We start from the raw sequence: 22,487 nt of genomic DNA, 5'->3' as shown, positions 1-22,487 counted from the left end.
TTCAAGGACAAACTACACAAGGTTCAGCTTTCCTGATCATGAACATGCGGCTCCAGAGCTTTCCCTCCAGGTCCACCCCACACTGAATGCTGTAGACGGCTGGGTATTTATCCTCTGGACTCCTCCCACTCTACCGCTGTTCAATCAACCCAGCACTAAACATGGCTGATGAACCCCTCTCAGCACATAGTGTGCTGGATCATTTTCCTAGGTTTATGATACTGAAGCCAACAACCTCAGTGCTACATATCTCCCGTCCAGTACTTTGCCAGTGACTTTGTCACATATCCCCCCACATCTGCCCAAAGCCTGGGGTTTTGGCACCTTCATTCACTAAACACGGAAGTCTAGACAAGGGCATCTACATTACCAAAGTGCTTCTCAGGCCTGTGTTCCACATGAAAGTTGAAGTCCTGTAGCCCTGAGTTTCTTCTCTTGGACCGCCATTTCTGCTTCCAGAGACGATTTGGCCATTAACGTCTTTGTGCCCTTAAGAAGATCGGTCAGGGGTGTGGCTATCTTGGTGAAATTCAGTATACACCGCTGATAGGTTCCCACCATTCCTAGAAATGCCTGAGGACCTGTTTCTTGGAGATCTTTGTAGGCCAATTTTGGATTACCTCCACGGCTCCACCTTACTCACTTGCGGTTTTGCTTCACCTTTTACAACAATGTAGCCCAAGTATTTTCCCTCTCTTTCCCCATGGCACACTTCTTTGGGTTTACGGTAACCTTTCCCCCCTTCCTCGGCACATCCAGCATGGCCTGGATCTTCTGCAGATGACTACCCCAATACGGGATTACAATCTCACAATATCATCAAGGTAAGCTGCGGCTTACTTTTTGTGAGGGGCTCTGATCCGGTCTATGACTCTCTGGAAGGTAGCTTGGGCTCCTGGCTTCCCGAACGGCCTTCCCGTATACTGGAAGCAACCGTCAGGTGTAGAAGAGGCCGTCATCTCCTTTGCACTGTGAGTTAGGTCTAGAGTGGTGATGTATCTAGCTGACCCTTGCTTCTCTACGAGTTCATAGACGTTGGGCATCGGATACGCTTCAAATTTAGCCAGCTCATTTAGTTTCCTGTAGTCGCTGCAGAAATTCCCTTCTCCACCATGAGACAGGACAAGATTGGGGCCCCTCGCTGGGTGGACAGTCCACACTGCAAGCTGGATATGCGTAGAATGAACACCAGCGTCCTATGGTACAGTCCGTTTGCTCGATGGTCAGACGACAATCTGCAGCTATATAACCTGGGCCTTGACATCTCCAGCAAATTACATCCCCTGATTAGGCCCTCTGCATGACCTCGACTACCCCCTTGGACTTTGGGCTCCCCAACCCCTTTTTAACTTCCGCCCCCCCAGTAGGGAGTGGGTTGTCTCCTCAAGGACCTTTTGACCCTTGATACCTTTCGACCACTCCGACCAAGTCATAGGGGTTCCGGGGATCTTCCTGGGTAACCCAAGTGTGCATCGGGCTCTGAAGGGAGTACACGCACCAGTCCATTAAAACTCGCTCCACCATCTGCTTTGGTGTAGAGGACTGTGGCTGTAACCACTTTTGGACGAGGTGCAGCAGATCAAACATTTGGGAGCGAGGAGATTTGCCATGGTGATATGCCCAGCAGTGGACCAGTTGTGCCCTGACAGACATTGTAACCCCCCAAGTGCCCGAACATTTTTGTTTTCAATTTTGCATATTTGTGTCCTGTAAACCAAAATCATAATAGGCTTTTTGTGGCTCCCCCATTAAGAATGGCTTCAAGACTTCCACCCACTACTCTGGTGGGAGTTTCTCCCTATCTGTGACCCTTTCAAAAACTGTTAAAAAGGCCTCTCTGCCATCGCGTTGTGTCATTTTCTGCAAGGCTATCCTCACCACCTTCTGGACAGAAAAATCATCAGCTGACATTGGGGTTGAAGCTGTCGCTGTGCCATGCATTACCTCTGAGTAACTCAATCTGCAGTTGCTGGAGCTGTTGGATCAGCTGCTTACTTGTCTCCTGTTGTGCCAGCCGGTGCTGCTGTTGGAGCTGCTGCTGTCTTTGGATTAGGTGCTTGATCAGCTCCTCCATTTTGTCTGACTGCTGTTCCATTTTTACAGCCGTCTTCACTCAGCACATGCAAGGACACTGTCTCTTTAAATCTTCCACTGATTTATTTAGAGTACTGCATAAACCAGGGCAACGTTAGCAACACAAACACGGACTTCCTGGCCTAACAGGAAAGCAAAAAATAACGTGTCACAGTCCTTGTTACTGCAGGAATCCGTACATTTCAAGAACAAACAACACAAGGTTCAGCTTTCCTGATCATGAACATGCGGCTCCAGAGCTTTCCCTCCAGGCGCACCCCACACTGAATGCTGTAGAAGGCTGGGTATTTATCCTCTGGACCCTCCCACTATACAGCTGTTCAGTCAACCCTGCACTAAACATGGCCGATTAACCCCTCTCAGCACTTAGTGTGCTGGATCATTTTCCTAGGTTTATATTACTGAAGCCAACAACCTCAGTGCTACATATCTCCCCTCCAGTGAATTTGTCACACTATATATAATATTAGTAATGCTTGTTTTTTATTCATTATTATTGCAGACATGTGGTTTCCTTCCCTTTCCTCATCTCTGGGTCATGCACAGCTCATTAGGGGCTTTTTTTCCTACTCTTTTAGTCCAGCTGTGACTCCCTCACCACCCTGGTTTTTCCCGGCGGCCTAGTTTCAAAATTTAGTTCCCGACTCAGCTCTGGGCCTTCTCCTGGAACTAGGACACGCCCCCCATAATCCCAGCCAGTCAGTCGCTTGGTCTCTCCAGCACTTCCTGTCCACCTTTTTCATCCAATCACAGCTCGCCTTGCTCCCTCTATACCTGGGACAGCAGTGTGCTTTTTTTTTTTTCTGTCTCGCGGAAACTCATTCTGCTCTTTTCTGCCCTCGGCGCCATCTTTCCTCTCCAGAATCAGATGCCGGCATTACTCTGCATTATGAAGAGAGATGAGCTCCATCCAGGCCTACACCATTTTTATGCGCCAGCTCCCGGATGACTAGAAGCTCCATGCTCGCCAGCAGTCTCCCTCTGGTCTGTAAGCCCCGGCCGCCCTGTCCTCAGGAGATATGGTAGAACAGGACTTGCTTCAGGACAGAGTTTGTGGTGCTGTGCACAATATAGCTGGGCGTCAGACACTGCTATTCTGTGTAATGCTGTCAGGTATCCTGACCTTGACCGCAGCACAGAAGTGCTCTTTCCTGTGCCCTTCCGGGTTGTATCCACAGTCAGTCACAGGGTGTTGAGAGCCGATTGCAGCAGTGGTACTAGTGTTCTGTCCCCTATCCAGTGAGTCAGACCCACCACCCGTCATGTACCTTATGGTCAATAGCAGCAGCTGTCTACCTTTCTTTCAGTCCACTATTTAGTGAATCGGACATGCCTTGAGATTGGTTGTCTCATCAGACGGATCTCCGTTTTTGTTTCATCCAACTGTTCTTGTCCATAGTCGTTTATGGTGGAGCATACCCTACATCGTCCTGAAGAGATCCAGGGTGCTCTACGAGGTTTTTCCTCTGTGATTCCACAACTCAGAAATTCTTCTCCAACACTCTCACAGTCGCCTACACTCGAACCCTCCCCCTTCCTCCCGCCTTCTTCTAGCATGGAGGTAGTCTACTTTCTTACAGTCTCCACTTGGAAACTTCTATATATGTTTTCCATATCCATCATATTTTGACTATTCCAGATTCACGGCCTGCTCGTGAAACGCAGCATTCAAGCTCTGGTTCCTCCGATCATGGGATGATTATGATCTAAGTAGGGAAACCCTCTTATTTTCCCCTTCCTCTCTCATCCCTTCCCCCCTATTGTTGGATCTTTAGCCTAGTTTGTTCCTCAGCTCCCCAGGGGCAAGTTTCTACTGTTCTTTCAGGAAAAGCAGTTTTCCATTTCATTTGTTTGAGATTTCCTGTGGGGTGAGCACGCTTACTAAATCTCTTAACGGCCCTCCCGTGTGCCTTGGGGGGGCCTGCGTCTGGTGTTGAACACTCTACAGCATTCTTTCTTCCTTTCCTGAGTCATCCTCGTTCCTTTCCTTCTGATTCTCTTTATCAGTCTCTTGTATATATTGTATTTGGTCACAGTGCGATTCAGCGCTCCATCTGTCAAGAACAGTTTCTTCAGACGCTCAGATTCCCCCTTTGCATCTGGAGAGTCATCATATTTGTCTTACAGTCTGGATCCACTCTATTAATCTGGATGCATATTGACATGGGACAGACCACCATAACTTTCTTCCTGCTATCGTCATCTCTGCCAAGGGCCTCCTGCACCATTCTTCATCAGACCTCCATTAGCAGCTCTCTAAACTGTTTCTACGTTTTTGCCTTCCAGGTCCTTCTCACCTCCTTCCGTCTCCTCTGGTATTTTTTTTTCGGGCCTGGGTGGAAATGTTTTGCATATTAAAGTGGCCGATCCCTGACCTGAGATTCTTGTGTCTGATCGTGCTTTTGACTAGTCCTTGTTTATCAAACCCTAGAAGACTGTTTGTTACGTCCCATGGTTTCCTGTTTCCCCCAATGAAGCTCCGTCAGTGTAAAAATAAAAAAGTTATAACTCTCAGAATAAAGCGATGCAAAAATAATCTTTTCTATTAAATAATTTTTATTCTGTAAAAGCGCCAAACATAAAAAACTATAAAAATGTGGTATCACTGTAATCGTACTGACCTAAGGAATAAAGCTTCTTTATCATTTACCACACTCGGAACGGCATAAAAAAAAAAAAAAAAAAAAACAATTCTGAAATTGATGGTTTTTGTTCATTCTTCCTCTTAAAAATCAGAATAGAAAGCGATTAAAAAATGTCATGTGCCCGAAAATGGTACCAATAAAAACGTCAGCTCGTCCTGCAGAAAACAAGCCGTCTCTTGACTGTCGGCAGAAATACGGAAAAATTATAGCTCTCAAAATGTGGCCATGCAAAAACTAGTTTTTGGAACAAAAAACTGTTTTTTAGTGTGTGACAGCAGCCAAACATAAAAACCCGCTATAAATCTGGTATCGCTGTAATCGCACCGACCTGAAGAAATAATAATAATAATCTTTATTTATATAGCGCCAACATATTCCGCAGCGCTTTACAGTTTAACAGTTTCAAACACAAAAGTCATAAGTAACAACATTAACAATACAATAATTAAAGCACAATAAGACGACCCTGCTCGTGAGAGCTTACAATCTACAATGAGGTGGGGGAGATACAAAGTACAGGTGTGTATTTACAATAATGTATTTACAATCATGGTCCAGCCATCTTTAGGGGTTGGGGAATAGATAGGGATAGTGAATGGGCTACACACACAAACATAACATAACTTTGATTAGTGAACGTGATAGGCCGCTCTGAACAAATGTGTTTTGAGCGAGCGCCTAAAACTATGCAAATTATGGATGGTCCTAATATCTTGGGGTAGAGCATTCCAGAGGATTGGCGCAGCACGGGAGAAGTCTTGGAGTCTGGAGTGGGAGGTACGGATTAGTGCAGAGGTTAATCGAAAGTCATTTGCAGAGCGCAGTGGTCTGTTAGGCTGATAGACAGAAATGAGGGAGGAGATGTAAGGGAGTGCCGCACTGTGCAGAGCTTTGTGGGTGAGAACAAGTACTTTGAATTGTATCCTGTAATGAATGGGCAGCCAGTGTAACGACTGGCGAAGAGCGGACGCGTCCGAGTAACGATTAGCCAGATGGACGACCCTGGCTGCTGCATTAAGGATGGACTGGAGAGGGGAAAGTCGAGTGAGGGGGAGGCCAATTAGTAGAGCGTTACAGTAGTCCAGGCGGGAGTGGATCAGGGCGACAGTGAGGGTTTTAGCTGTCTCCATGGTGAGAAAAGGGCGGATTCTAGAGATGTTCTTTAGGTGTAAGCGGCACGAGCGGGCAAGAGATTGTATATGGGAGGTGAAGGAGAGATCGGAGTCAAACATAACACCCAGACAGCGTGCCTGCTGCCGGGGTGTTATTATGGTGCCACCCACGGAGAGGGAAATGTCAGATTTAAAGAAAGTCGCCTAATCACTTATAGCGCACGAGGAACGGCGTAAACATTAAATAAATCCAATTCTTCACCTGCTGTTGATTTTTTGTTAGGATGTTATGAGGGTTAAAAGTTGAGCAGCAATTTCTAATTTTTCCAACAAGATTTACAAAGCCATTTTTTCCAGGACGTCCCTCCTGTCAGCACCATCAGGAGGTTGTCCTTCTTATCCCCTCCCTCCACCGCCCCTCAGTGTTTCTCCTGTCCCTATCAAGGACGGACACAGAAGAGTCGTACCTGTCATCTTCCAGCAAGCTGGAGCTCCTGCTGCCGGACGCAGGAGGATTGGGACGGTGTCCTCATCATCTCTCCCCTTCCTCCTGCAGAGGGTCCGGAGGCCTACACCCCGCTGAATAAGGGGTCCCTCAGCCTGTCCAGGTGAGCGGTGGTTCCTGGAGTGAGCAGCTTCCCCTCCAGAGGGGCTCTCGGCTAGCACGGCCCATCTCTGCGCATGGCTCCGATATGCGCAGAAGATTCAGAGGAACTTCCAGTTACAGAAGGATGACGCGCAGGCTTCTAGTACCCAGCGTGCGTTCCATCGTGTAATGTACTTCTAGGAGACCTAAAAAAAAGCGCCAGATCCTTATTTAAAGGGGAACCGTCTTTTGACGATTCACATGGAAGATATGTGAGACAATACTATTTCAAGTGTGGACAGGGGTGAGCTGAGGTCCCAGTTCGTCTAGTCAGCCCGCTATGCAAGGTCTGATACCCCTGCTGAAACCCTGGTACAGGTGAGGTTCTGGGAGTTTGGGTCTCACACTGTTGTCTAGGCTATAATTCCTAGTACCTTCCCTTGATCCTTTATAGGACAAGAAAGCCCCTAAAAGGTCCATGACACCATCCACACCTAAAAAGAAAGGAAAGAGATGTGCCATGTGTAATACTAAACTGCCGGTCACATATAATATTATTATTATTATGTATTATTATAGCGCCATTTATTCCATGGCGCTTTACATGTGAGGAGGGGTATACATAATAAAAACAGGTACAATAATCTTGAACAATACAAGTCACAACTGGTACAGGAGGAGAGAGGACTCTGCCCGCGAGGGCTCACAATCCACAAGGGATGGGTGAGGATACAGGAGGAGAGAGGACCCTGCCCGCGAGGGCTCACAATCTACAAGGGATGGGTGAGAATACAGGAGGAGAGAGGACTCTGCCCGCGAGAGCTCACAATCTACAAGGGATGGGTGAGGATACAGGAGGAGAGAGGACCCTGCCCGCGAGGGCTCACAATCTACAAGGGATGGGTGAGGATACAGGAGGAGAGAGGACCCTGCCTGCGAGGGCTCACAATCTACAAGGGATGGGTGAGGACACAGTAGGTGAGGGTAGAGCTGGTCGTGCAGCGGTTTGGTCTCTGGTATATGGGAAACAGTTATTCCCCTATGGGAATATTATTCCCCTATGGCAGGGGTCCCCAACTCCAGGCCTCGAGGGCCGCCAACAGTGCAGGTTTTCAGGATTTCTTTAGTATTGCATCGGTGGTAATGTGATCATCTGCACAGGTGATGATTCCAACCCCTGTGCAATACTAAGGAAATCCTGAAAACCTGCACTGTTGGTGGCCCTCGAGGCCTGGAGTTGGGGACCACTGCCCTATGGTATATGGGAAACAGTTATTCCCGGAGTGTATTGCCAAGGTGGTTAAAGATGAACGCCCCTCATTTATGACCAATATAAGGACCATAATTAGAGAGGAGGTTCAGAATTCCGTCACAGAGTTAGTCACCCCACAATCCTTCCGGATGGCTCCCAGGTAAAAAAGACCACGATGGGAGATGAAATCCAGACCAGAAGGGGAGAAATTATCAAATTACACTGACCCTGAACAAGAGGAAAGGGAAGAATTTGTTACAATGCCCACAGAGGAAAAGAAGTACCTTTTCTCTTGGGAAGATACTGACGCTCTATTGTCAGCCATCAGGAATACTATGAAGGTGGTGGATACCCACCAGCCCCCTCCTCAATGCAAGATGAAGTGTTCGGAGGTTTAAGGAGCTGTATGAACAAAGTGTTCCCTGTCATTAAGAATATTAAAGCCATGATCCTAGAGGAGTGGGAAGATGTGGAAAAGAGACTTGACAATTCCAGGAAGTTTGAGATCATGTCTACCTTTTGAGCTGGACGACATACAATTTGGAAAGATTCCTAAGGTGGATATCCCTATAGCGAGGGAAGAAAAGAAAACTGCTATCCCCTTTTAAAACTCGTCATGACTAAAAGATCCTAAGGCCAGAAAGGCAGAGGGTCATCTCATGGGAGACATCTGCAGCTATAATTAAGGCTAATATAGCCTGTACCTCTGTGGCAAGATCCATGAATATATGGATGGAAGAGTTGGAGTCTCGTATAAGGAAGACACCTAGAGAATAGATGTTGGAATCTATGCCGTTACTCAAAATGGCGACAGCTTTTACGGCGAACACCTCAGCAGAATCCATTAGATTCGCCGCAAGGAATGAGAATCTAGCCAATACAGCTAGGTGAACAATATGGCTGAAAATGTGATCAGGGGGTTGTCACTCTAAAATTAAATTGTGCTCCATCCTCTTTTCTGGCCTTCAAATGTTTGGTCCTGTACTGCAGAGGTCCCCAACTCCAGTCCTCAAGACCCACCAACAGGTCATGTTTTCAGGATTTCCTTTGCATTGCACAGGTGATGCAATTATTACCTGGGCAAGACTAAGGAAATCCTGAAAACATGACATGTTGGTGGGCCTTGAGGACTGGAGTTGGGGACCCCTGCTGTACTGGACATCATGTTGGAAAGGGTGTCGGATGAGAAGAAGGGGTTTCCAGAAGAGGAACCTAAAAAAAAGTTTCATCCTTTCAAAGGCCTTATTCCAGTCAGAAGCCGGAATACAAAGGTAAAGGGAAGACCGGTAGATGGAGCTACCCGAAGGGCAGTAAAGGAAGACGAGCCTTTTCCCGTTCAGCAAATAGTGCACATAAGTAAGGACCCAAGGAAAGTGGGGGGAAGGCTCCACAACTTTATTCTGGCATGGACAGAGGTATCCAAGAACCCATGGATACTGCAAACAGCAGATAGCAAAGTGTTACAAGATACATTTCGTGCAGGTACCCAAGGAAGATTCCATCTGATAACTATCCAGTCTCCTCAGGTCACAACAAGGCTGCTGCAGATGTAAAGAAGTTGGTGAATTCAGGAGCAATGGTTCCAGTGCCAGACTCAGAATGGGGTCTCTGTTACTACTCGGGTCTGTTTTCAATAAATAAATCGGTAGGAGACTATTGCAACATAATAAATCTGAAGTAATTAACCCCTTTCCGACATGCGCCGCACCTATACTGCTCGGCGGGAGGTGCGTTCCTGCAAAGGGAAGTATATGTACGGCAGCACGATCGCGCAGCCTCACATTGAGCGCTGCGGTTATCGTGTGCAGGTGTCAACTGTATGTGACAGCTGACACCCCGCAGCAACGCCCACGATCGGTGCTAGCATCAGTTGTGGGCATTTTATCCCTCTGATGCCGCTGTCAGTAGTGACATCGACATAGAGGAGGATCGCACAGGGAGGGGGCTCCCTGCGTGCTTTCATCAGGACAACGCAGTGCTATCTTTGTCCTGATGGTCTCCATGGAGACCCCCGGACCCAAGATGGCTATGGGGTCGTACAGGGAAGGTGGTTTGTGGGCACCTGCTCTCAGCAGGCACCATCATGCCTCGTTCCCTGCCTGTAAGATCCTGATCTGATACTCTGCAGTGCAGTGTCAGATCAGCGATCTGATATAATACAGTGATGTCCTATTATGGGACAATGTTAAACAAAAATAGTGCAAAAATATTTTTTTTTAAATCCCTATATAAAGAAAAAAAATGAAATAAATATTTTCTAATAAACACATTTATGTAAATAAAAACATAACATATTTGGTATAGTCATATCCGTAACAACCCGCTCTATCAAACTGTCTCACTAGTTAACCTTCAGTGAACATCGTAAAAAGAAATAAATGAAAAACGAGGCAAAAACAATGCTTTATCATCATACCACCGAACTGAAAAAAAGTGCAATAAAACGCGATCAAAAAGACTGATGTAAATAAAAATGGTACTGCTGAAAACGTCATCTTGTCTCACAAAAAATCAAGCCACGATACAGCTCCATCAGCAGAAAAATAAAAAAGTTATAACTCTGAGAATAAAGTGATGCAAAAATACATATTATTTTCTATAAAATAGTTTTTATTATGTAAAAGTGCCAAAACATAAAAAAGACCCAAAGAATAAAGCTGCCTTATCAATTTTACCACACACAGAACAGTATAAAAAAAATAAATTAATTCTTGAATTTTTGTTCATTCTGTCTCCCAAAAATCAGAATAGAAAGTGATCAAAAAATGTCATGTGCCCGAAAATGGTACCAATAAAAACGTCAGCTCGTCCTGCAAAAAAACAATCCCTCACATGTCTCTGTGGGCCAAAATATGGAAAAATTATAGCTCTTAAAATATGGGGATGCAAAAACTAGTTTTCGCAATAGAAAGCATCTTTTAGTGTGTGGTAGCAACCAAACATAAAAACCCGCTATAAATCTGGTATCGCTGTAATCGCACTGACCCGAAGAGTAAATTCGCCTAATTACTTATACCGCACTATGAACCGTGTAAAAAAGAAATAAAGCCAATTCTTCACATGCTGTTCATTTATTTTCATTCTTCCTCGCAAAGATCGCAGTAAGGCTCGGCACACATTTATCCTGTGCTCTGCTATAATGAGGCAGATGGTGGCACTTCTGAAAAGGATACCGCTGAACAGAGGCTTACGGAGTCGAGAGTAACTCTGCTGCCCCATTAAAGTGAATGGATCCCTCGGGGGTTTCGTCTGAATCGCGTCACTCAGAGATTTAGATGGAAATCCTGAAGCAAGTGCTCAGCGTAACGTGCCGGATAAATGTGATCCCAAACGTTATCTAAAATATTCCCAATAAAAGCTTCAACTCAATCCACAAAGAAAGCAAGTCCCCACTCAGATCTGTTATCTGTTTATGGAAATATAGCATTGACTATGGCCAGATATTCTAGAATATGCATGTCCACGTGGTATACTGCCCAGCCACGTGGTATAATGCCCAGCCACGTACGTAGTATATTGCCCAGCCACGTAGTATATTGCCCAGCCACGTACGTGGTATATTGCCCAGCCACGTACGTGGTATATTGCCCAGCCACGTACGTGGTATATTGCCCAGCCACGTACGTGGTATATTGCCCAGCCACGTACGTAGTATATTGCCCAGCCACGTAGTATATTGCCCAGCCACATACGTAGTATATTGCCCAGCCACATACGTAGTATATTGCCCAGCCACGTAGCATATTGCCCAGCCACGTACGTAGTATATTGCCCAGCCACGTAGCATATTGCCAATGATATTTTTCTCTGATTTTCCTAAATGGTTGGTCCAAATGACAGTCAGTCTAATAAAAGTCATCACCCGTTAGAATATACATTGCATTTTATTGAAGAAACCTCCCAATGATAACAGTATAATCTCCAAAATGAATAAAACCCCGCAATGCACTGTTCCAAATTATTAGGCACAGTAGAATTTCTAGACATTTGATATGTTTTAAAGAACTGAAAATGCTCATTTGTGGAATTTGCAGCATTAAGAGGTCACATTCACTGAACAAAAAAGCTATTTAACTCCAAAACATCCTAACAGGCCAAGTTACATATTAACATAGGAGCCTTCTTTGATATCACCTTCACAATTCTTGCAGCCGTTGAACTTGTGAGTTTTTGGAGAGTTTCTGCTTGTATTTCTTTGCATGAAGTCAGAATAGCCTCCCAGAGCCGCTGTTTTGATGTGAACGGCCTCCCACCCTCATAGATCTTTTGCTTGATGATACTCCAAAGGTTCTCTATAGGGTTGAGGTCAGGTGAAGATGGTGGCCACACCATGAGTTCATCTCCTTTTATGCCCATAGCAGCCAATGACTCAGAGGTTTCTTTGCAGCATGAGATGGGGCATTGTCCGCATGAAGATGATTTTGCTCCTCAAGGCACGTTTCTGGTTTTTATACCATGGAAGAAAGTTGTCAGTCAGAAACTCTATATACTTTGCAGAGATCATTTTCACATCTTCAGGAACTTTAAAGGGCCCTACCAGTGTTTCCCCATGATTCTGGCCCAAAACATGACTCCACCACATCCTTGCTGACATTGCAGCCTTGTTGGGACATGGTGGCTATCCACCAATCATCCACTACTCCATCCATCTGGACCATCCATGGTTGCTCGACACTCATCAGTAAACAAGACTGTTTGAAAATTAGTCTTCATGTATGTCTGGGCCCACTACAACCGTTTCTGCTTGTGAACACTGTCTAGGGGTGGCCGAATATTAGGTTTATGAACCACAGCATGCCTTTGAAGGATCCTACACCTTGCGGTTGGAGGGACTCCAGAGGCATCAGCGGCTTGAAATATCTGTTTGCTGGTTTGTAATGGCTTTTTAGCAGCTGCTCTCTTAATCCGATGAACTTGCCTGGCAGAAACCTTCTTCATTATGCCTTTATCAGCACGAACACGACTGTGCTCAGATTCAGCCACAACTCTCTTAACAGTAAGATGATCACGCTTACATTTTCAAGAAATAGCTAACGTTTTCATCCCTTAACCAAGGCATTGCACTATTTGATGCTTTTCGGCAGCAGAGAGATCTTTTTCTTTCCCATGTTACTTGAAAACTGTGGCCTGCTTAATAATGTGGAACATCATTTTTAAGTAGTTTTCCTTTAAGGTACCGTCACACTCAGCAACTTTGCAACGAGAACGACAACGATCCATGACGTTGCAGCGTCCTGGATAGCGATCTCGTTGTGTTTGACACGCAGCAGCGATCTGGATCCCGCTGTGCCATCGCTGGTCAGAGCTAGAAGTCCAGAACTTTATTTCGTCGTCAGGTCGGCGTGATAAGTGAGTCCCCGTTACGTCACTGGATCGCTCCTGCATCGTTCTGGAGCTGCCAATGTTTGACGTCTCTACAGCGACCTAAACAGCGACGCTTCAGCGATCGGCTCGTTGTCTATATCGCTGCAGCGTCGCTGAGTGTGACGGTACCTTTAATTAGAATCACCTGGAAAACTAATTATCACATGTGTTTAAGATTGATTTCAGTGATCCATTGAACCCTGAGACAACAATACCATCCATGAGTTTATTTGAAAAACAAAACAATTAATCGTTTTGACACTTAAATCCAATTTGCATAATAACTTGGAACACAGTGTATATTGCCCAGCCACATAGTATATTGCCCAGCCACATAGTATATTGCCCAGCCACATAGTCTATTGCCCAGTCACGTAGTATACAGCACAGAGCCACGTAGTATACAGCACAGAGTCACGTAGTATATTGCCCAGTCACGTAGTATGCACCATATCCCTGTTAAAAAAAAAAAAAAAAAAGAATTAAAATAAAAAATAGTTACATACTCACCCTCCGTTGGTCCCCGGATCTAAGTGGTTACCGATGCTTCCGGATCGAAGCGGTTACCGATGCTCCTCGCGCGCTCCGGTCTGAAGAGTGCATTGTGGTCTCGCGAGATGATGACGTAGCGGTCTCACGAGACTGTACGTCATCATCTCTCGAGACCGCAATGCATGGAGCGGTCACCGGGGCGTCGCGAGGAGAGTCGGTAACCGCTTCGATCCGGGAGCACCGGTAACCACTTCGATCCAGGGGCCAACGGAGGGTGAGTATGTAACTATTTTTTTTTATTATTATTATTTTTAACATTAGATCTTTTTTACTATTCATGCTGCATAGGCAGCATTAATAGTAAACGTTGGTCACACAGGGTTAATAGCAGCGTTAACCGAGTGCGTTACATCGCGGTCAACGCTGCCATTAACCCTGTGTGAGCGGTGACTGGAGGGGAGTATGCGGGCGCCGGGCACTGACTGCGGGGAGTAAGGAGCGGCCATTTTCTTCCGGACTGTGCCCGTCGCTGATTGATCGTGGCGGTTTTGCCGCGACCAATCAGCGACTTGGATTTCCATGAGGCTGCGACCAATGAATATCCGTGACAGAAAGAAGGACGGACATACGGAAGTGACCCTTAGACAATTATATAGTAGATATGTGTGTCTCCATGATATATATATTTATCTATATATATATATATATATGAGGCATTGTGATTACTCGCTAATCCCGACCCTGCACAGTAGCTCCGCCCCACCACATCACCACACACAATCCAGCCCCCACCACATTACCACATAATCCCGCCCCTCCACAATACCACACACAATCCCTCCCCCCACATTACCACACATAATCCGCCCCCCGCCATATCACCACACATAATCCCATCCATCACCACACACAATCCCGCCCCCCCTCCACATTACCACACACAATCCCACCCCCCACCACATCACCACACACAATCCCATCCCCCACCACATCACCACACATAATCCCGCCCCCTCAACACATCACACATAATTCCATCCTCCACCACATCACCACACATAATCCCGTCCCCTCAACACATCACCACACATAATCCCGTCCCCTCACCCCATTACCACACATAATACCACCCCCCACAATACCACAGATAATACCACCCCCCCACCGCATTACCACACATAATCCCGCCCCCCACATTACCACACGAGGCTCCGTCCACACACATTACCACACGAGGCTCCGTCCTCACACATTACCACACGAGGCTCCGTCCCCACACATTACCACACGAGGCTCCATCCCCACACATTACCACACGATGCTCCGTCCTCACACATTACCACACGAGGCTCCGTCCCCACACATTACCACATGAGGCTCCGTCCCCCCTCATTACCACACGAGGCTCCGTCCCCACACATTATCACATGAGGCTCCGTCCCCACACATTACCACATGAGGCTCCGTCCCCACACATTACCACACGAGGCTCCGTCCCCACGCACATTACCACACGAACCTCCATCCCCACACATTACCACACGAGGCTCCGTCCTCACACATTACCACACGAGGCTCCGTCCCCACACATTACCACACGAGGCTCCATCCCCACACATTACCACACGATGCTCCGTCCTCACACATTACCACACGAGGCTCCGTCCCCACACATTACCACATGAGGCTCCGTCCCCCCTCATTACCACACGAGGCTCCGTCCCCACACATTATCACATGAGGCTCCGTCCCCACACATTACCACATGAGGCTCCATCCCCACACATTACCACACGATGCTCCGTCCTCACACATTACCACACGAGGCTCCGTCCTCACACATTACCACACGAGGCTCCGTCCCCACACATTACCACATGAGGCTCCGTCCCCCCTCATTACCACACGAGGCTCCGTCCCCACACATTATCACATGAGGCTCCGTCCCCACACATTACCACATGAGGCTCCGTCCCCCCTCATTACCACACGAGGCTCCGTCCCCACGCACATTACCACACGAACCTCCATCCCCACACATTACCACACGAGGCTCCTGAGCGTGCCGAGCGTTAGCTGGCTGGAAACAGCTAGTATGTATGTGTGTATACATATATATATATATGAGGCAGCACACCGTTTGTAGTGAAGAGGAGCCATTTATTCGGCCCAGAGGGCGACGTTTCGGTCCCAACAGGAACTTTTCTCAGGCAGTGAACATTTGAATCACCTCAGATCCACAATTAGAAAAAAGAAACTTGATTAATATTTTGTGGAACAGGACCACACTGGAAAATATCTTACATTTCGTACCATTGAGTAACCCCCCTTTGAGATGGGGCGGTGATTGGGTTACAATGCTTAAAACTATGGGATTATTCTGGATCCGGAGGTTAAATCTACTGAAACCTTTCGGATTAAATGTGAATTATAATCAGTTCTTCTATGAGTTACTCTCTGCGGTGTCTCTTGTGCTTCAGCTGGAATCTTTTTCTTTTTGCTCGGGTTACTGCTAATTGTTTTTAAAAAATGTTTTTCCTTTTTTGAAAAATGTGAATATAATCAAATCTTATGATCCATGGCTTGTCCCATTCAGATTTTTGTTTTGTTGGAAATTGAGATGGAACAATAATGCAGATACATTTATTCTTGACGCCTTCCTGTAATTTGGGGATAATTCCCTCTATTGTAAAGATGTAAGATGCGGCTTCAGAGGAGAATATTATCCATGGAAGAGTTTGGGATGAGACCCATTTCTTTAGCGAGGCTTGTGTCTCCCCCATTCCCCGTGTGGTGGGTCCCCAGTAATGGGGCGTTCTCACCATTATGGATTTCTCCCAGCCCTTCTAATATCTCATATTAATGGGAATCCTCTGTAGAACCTGCTGGAGAACGAGTCTCATATCTATGGTGCGATGTGATTTTTATTAGCATTATACTTATAGTGACACAAATATTGTTCAACATCAAAGTGCTGCTATATTAACCCTCTATGTGCTGTATATTTAGTTTCTCTGTTTATATATTTATAAAGATGTTGTAGCTTATCAGTCATTATATGAATATATTGCAGCGCTGAGGTTTCGTTCCTTTGTAACATGCTTGAAAATGATAGACTTACAACTATGGTGTTTTATATTAACACAAGATGAGAACTGAATTATAACCGTGCTATAACACCGCTGTACATTTATTTTTCTGTTTTTATATATATATATATATATATATTCTTTTTTTACACAAGGGAGTGTGGCAAGTCACGGATGTGATTAACAAGGCTGCTCACCTGTTTTATCATTACCAATTGGTGTCTAAATGCAGATTTTTCATTGCCTTCTCTATCTATATTCATGCACTGCACTTTATGTGATGAATAATTCCTGTATCACTGCCTGCACTTTATGCATATTAATTATAATGTAATTACATGCTCTTACAATGATGATTAATGCAAATGATTATAATCATGTATACTCGTCATATACCTGGCACTTTCACATGTTCACTGCTTGAGAAAGGTTCCTGGTGGCACCGAAACGTCGCCCTCTGGGCTGATTAAATAGCTCCTCTTCACTATAAACGCTGCGCTGCCTGCAATTTGTCTGGATTTATATATTGAGGTTTGGTATTTGCCTGGGGGGCTCTGTACCCGGACTCTGTCTTTGTGCTGCTCTATTTTTCTTCTATATATACCTATACTACGTGTAGACATTTATTTTCTCTCAAGAAAAGAGGAGGGGGGGAGAGGGAAGGTTAGGAGCTTGACACGCCGAGATATGCATCTGTAAACCGTTGCAAATGAATATAGCTGGTGGGTGCAGTACCTGCTGGTGATTTCAGCTGAAGTAGAGGAAAGGAAAAGGGAATATCCAGCACGTCCATCCAGTGTAAGTAAAATATCCAAAATTTATTGAAACATTTTAAAAAACAATATTAAAAAAGAGAGAGGGAGACTCTCTCTGCCTGACGCGTTTCTGGCGCACCACGGCGCCCTTAGTCATAGGAACTAATACCATATAGATGAACAGGTTTATATATAGCAAGGAACCAATCACAGACATAGCAATCAATTACATTGAAAAAAGCTGCAGCTAGACACACAACAAGACTTTTTCTCCTATTTCAAATACACTGAAATTGCATAAATATATACTTTAAATTGTGGCAAGATATATCTGTTAGTTCAATATATGTAAAAAAGGTCATTCCTGTAATTCATACCGTGTGGATGTTTAGTGTCTAAAGTCAGAATCCAAAAGGCTTCCCGCAGTGCTAATTGTTTCTTCCAATCTCCACCTCTAGGTGACTGACTAACCCTTTCTATGCCAAAAAATGAAAAATCTGATAGGGCTCCTTTATGTACAGAAATAAAGTGTTTCGTAGCCCCAGAATAGCCTGAATTATTGTTATTTATATTTGCTATGTGTTCTGAAATTCTTTTTTTGATTTTCCTTGTGGTGTAACCTATATAGCAAATGTTGCAAGCCTTACATTTTATGCAGTATATGACATGGTCAGAATCACAATTAATAAATGATTTTATATTATAAGTAACATTGTGATTCGAGGAAAAGGTAGTTCTTTTGTTGTCTGCAAATTGGCAGACATTACATCTGTTACCAGAACATTTAAAAAAACCTTTTATTGATAGCCATGATGTGGGAGTTTTTTTCTGGCGCACCATACTGAGAGACAAAATATTCCCCAGTGTGCAACCTCTCCTGGCCACTACTCTGCATCCATTCTGAAGAATTGTGCATAAAGATTTGTCCTGATTGACTACAGGGAGATATTTAAGAATGATCTGTCTAATTTTATTGTACTGACTGCTATAAGCGGTAGAAATTCTATTCTATTGTCAGTGTGATGTTACTGTACACCGCACTGAATTACCGGCTTTTCTACAGAACACCGCTGCGTATTTCTCGCAAGTCACATGCATGGTCCGCGTGTAATCCGTATTTTTCTCGCCACCATAGACTTTCATTGGCGGAATTTTTTGCGCAATACAGTGACAAACGCAGCATGCTGCGATTTCACTCAGATCCTGAATATGGCAGAGAAATGTACGGCTGGTGGGAGCTGCCCCATAGAGAATCATTGGGCCGTGTGCAATGCGTTGTTTTTGTGAATACGTCCGTATTCCTCTCTTGTGTGACCCCGGCCTTATACTTCCTAAGGGGGAAACGCGTCGGGATAAGAGGGAGCTAAGAATGGCGGATAAGTACCACGACTGTGTGGAATTTCTTTCTCATGTCTTTTATACAGGATTATGTACCCAGTTATGTGCTGGTTTCTGAAATTAGGAGACGAGGAGAGTATATTAATACCTATATTGTGAGGGATTTTTGTATGGCGAATTTATGTTCAGTTATGCACCCATTTTTTGTGGGGAGGGGCAAACAGAAAATATCACATTGGGCATTAGACTTTTGAATTAAGTGAACAGAAAGGAGCTAATTATCTAATAGTACCTTGTCATGTGATATCTGACTGTGCACCCATTTGATTGGCGTTCCATTAGTGATATTCTAGACCATGTAAATATTATAAGCACTGTGTATTAGCGATATGGATCATAGATTTTCTTTGTCTAAATTGTAGCCCCAAAGATGTCTATTAATGTGATTGCATGCTCTGGCCATATTATCTTTGTTGGGGTATTAATGTGACTACACCTCTTGTCTGCATCCCTCCTGGAACATACAGCAATAACTACGAGATATTTATATCTTGGGTACTCCCTTTAATTGTTTTTGAATGTGTGTGTTTTTTGTGTATATTATAGTGTGTAGGATATTCAGGGTGCATTAGGGTCCCTAGGGCTACCGACTATCAGCGGGGGTGCCATCACGTCTACAACTAGGGTGCCAACCTCATCACTACCGGAGATACCGCCTCACCCACACTGGAGCTGCAGCAACCCTCAACCTATTGTCTCCTTTCCCACCATCCTGTAGAATGTAAGCCCGCAAGGGCAGGGTCCTCGCCCCTCTGTATCAGGCTGTCATTGTTAGTTTGTTTACTGTAAGTGATGTCTGTAATTTGTATGTAACCCCTTCTCATGTACAGACCATGGAATCAATGGTGCTATATAAATAAATAATAATAATAGCCTCCGCTGGCAGATAGGATGAACTTTAGGGCTCATCTAAGCAGAGATTAGTCCTAGATATTTTTTTTCCACTATTGACCCTCCATTTTTCACTTTTTTAAGATAATCAAGTATTTTTAACCCTTTTAAATACATCAATAAAGGTTAATTTTTTGAGGTCTGTTTGTGCCAGTGTCACCATTTTATAAATGTTATTCACTTTACCTATTGTGATGTTATGGCATGTAGTTGTCTTCCTTATTACCGGTACTTTCACTGACGAGCGTCTTCATTTTGAGCTCCATCAAATTTCAAAATGCTTTTGTGAATTTTTTTTCTTTCATCTTTATAGGAAATTCTTGTGATAAACTGTTATTATCACTAAATTGTAAAAAAGAAGATATAAGGAAGCACTCTAATGGAGGCAACCTCATTACCCTTCATGGACCTCCTGGACTTCACAGTACTTCACTTTCTTATAATCCTCCTAATTATGAGGAACCCTCTCCTGAGCAATCTTGCATTGTTACTACAATTCCAGATGACAAAGTGGATACAAGATTTCAGTGTCACAAGGAATTTACTAAAAGCTCAGATTATCTAACTCAAAGCAAGCATGAAGGAGAGAAGCCATACTCCTGTTCAGAATGTGGGAAATGCTTTACAACGAAATCAAGATATATTATACATGAGAGAATTCACACAGAAGAAAGACCATTTTCGTGTTCAGAATGTGGGAAGGCCTTCACAGATAAAGGGAATCTTCGTAGACATCAGATAATTCACACAGGAGAAAGGCCATTTTCATGTTCAGAATGTGAGAAATCCTTCACAGATAAAAGGAATCTTCGTAAACATCAGATAATTCACACAGGAGAAAAGCCATTTTCATGTTCAGAATGTGAGAAATCCTTCACAGATAAAGGGAATCTTCGTAAACATCAGATAATTCACACAGGAGAAAAGCCATTTTCATGTTCAGAATGTGGGAAATGTTTTTTATATAAATCACAAGTTGCTGTGCATGAGAGAATTCACACAGGAGAAAAGCCATTTTCATGTTCAGAATGTGAGAAATCCTTCACAGGTAAAGGGAATCTTAGTAGACATCAGATAATTCACACAGGAAAGAAGCCATTTTCATGTTCAGAATGTGAGAAATCCTTCCCAGATAAAGGGAAACTTAGTAGACATCAGATAATTCACACAGGAGAAAAGCCATTTTCATGTTCAGAATGTGAGAAATCCTTCACAGATAAAGACAGTCTTATTAAACATCAGAGAGTTCACACAGGAGAAATGCCATTTTCATGTTCAGAATGTGGGAAGTACTTCAGAGATAAAGCGAGTCTTATTAGACATCAGAGAATTCACACAGGAGAAAACCCATGTTCAGAATGTGGGAAGTACTTCATAGATAAAGCGAGTCTCATTAGACATCAGAGAATTCACACAGGAGAAAACCCGTTTTCATGTTCAGAATGTGAGAAATCCTTCACAGAAAAAGGGAGTCTTATTAGACATCAGAAAATTCACACAGGAGAAAAGCCATTTTCATGTTCAGAATGTGAAAAATCCTTCACAGAAAAAGGGAGTCTTATTACGCATCAGAGAATTCACACAGGAGAAAAGCCATGTTCAGAATGTGGGAAGTACTTCATAGATAAAGCGAGTCTTATTAGACATCAGAAAATTCACACAGGAGAAAACCCGTTTTCATGTTCAGAATGTGAGAAATCCTTCACAGAAAAAGGGAGTCTTATTAGACATCAGAAAATTCACACAGGAGAAAAGCCATTTTCATGTTCAGAATGTGAAAAATCCTTCACAGAAAAAAAGAGTCTTATTACACATCAGAGAATTCACACAGGAGAAAAGCCATTTTCATGTTCAGAATGTGACAAATCCTTCACAGAAAAAGGGAGTCTTATTAGACATCAGAAAATTCACACAGGAGAAAACCCGTTTTCATGTTCAGAATGTGAGAAATCCTTCACAGAAAAAGGGAGTCTTATTAGACATCAGAAAATTCACACAGGAGAAAAGCCATTTTCATGTTCAGAATGTGAAAAATCCTTCACACAAAAAAAGAGTCTTATTACACATCAGAGAATTCACACAGGAGAAAAGCCATTTTCATGTTCAGAATGTGACAAATCCTTCACAGAAAAAAAGAGTCTTATTACACATCAGAGAATTCATACAGGTGAGAAGCCATATTCATGTTCAGAATGTGGGAAATGTTTTAGACGAAAATCAAATCTTGTAACACATCTAAGAATTCATACAAGGGAGATACTGTTTTCATGTTTACAATGTGAAGAAACAAATTAAGAAAGATTCTCCATTTTGTACTTTTCGACTCCATTTTGCTGTTTTGATATAAATTTTGTTACTAGGCCTAAAGTTCACAGCTGTTATGAGACCTTGATTGTTGCAACCTGGACAGGACATGAGACTAAGGGTGTATTGTTCTACAAGACTTTGACGTGCAGACTGTTCCTGCATTTTTATAAGTTAAGAACTGTGAGCGTGTTCTTATGCTGATTGGTTAAAGTATAATTTCTATGATTATGAAAAGTGATACACAATAAACGGGGGCCAGAGATCTGCGCGATCCCCCCAAAAAGAGACACATGTCTCCGTCTGGTCATTTTCCATTGCCGGCAACGCCCTGTAGATTAATTTGGAAATCACTGAGTCAACCGTGAAGGATCACTGTAGATCCTCCCTCAACAACAATGTGGAAAATGCTTTACAGAGAAATCACAACTTGTTAAACATCGTAGAACTCACACAGGAGAGAAGCCGTATTCATGTCCAGAATTTGGTAAATCTTTTAAATCAC

General features: G+C 44.0%; 1 protein-coding gene across 1 annotated transcript in view; it reads left to right on the top strand.

Moving 5' to 3' along the window:
• The window catches only part of LOC138657406 (zinc finger protein 271-like), a 64,399-nt gene extending 42,129 nt beyond the window's left edge, over positions 1-22,270 (top strand). Inside the window, exon 11 of the mRNA XM_069745171.1 lies at positions 19,992-22,270. Coding sequence (XP_069601272.1) covers positions 19,992-21,973 — 1,982 coding nt within the window. The 3' untranslated portion in view covers positions 21,974-22,270. The remainder of the gene's footprint in view (positions 1-19,991) is intronic.
• The last annotated feature ends 217 nt before the right edge of the window (positions 22,271-22,487 follow it).

This window comes from Ranitomeya imitator, chromosome 1, assembly GCF_032444005.1.
Source record: "Ranitomeya imitator isolate aRanImi1 chromosome 1, aRanImi1.pri, whole genome shotgun sequence".
NCBI classification, from domain to species: domain Eukaryota; kingdom Metazoa; phylum Chordata; class Amphibia; order Anura; family Dendrobatidae; genus Ranitomeya; species Ranitomeya imitator.
This window is presented reverse-complemented; position numbering and strand designations above follow the sequence as displayed.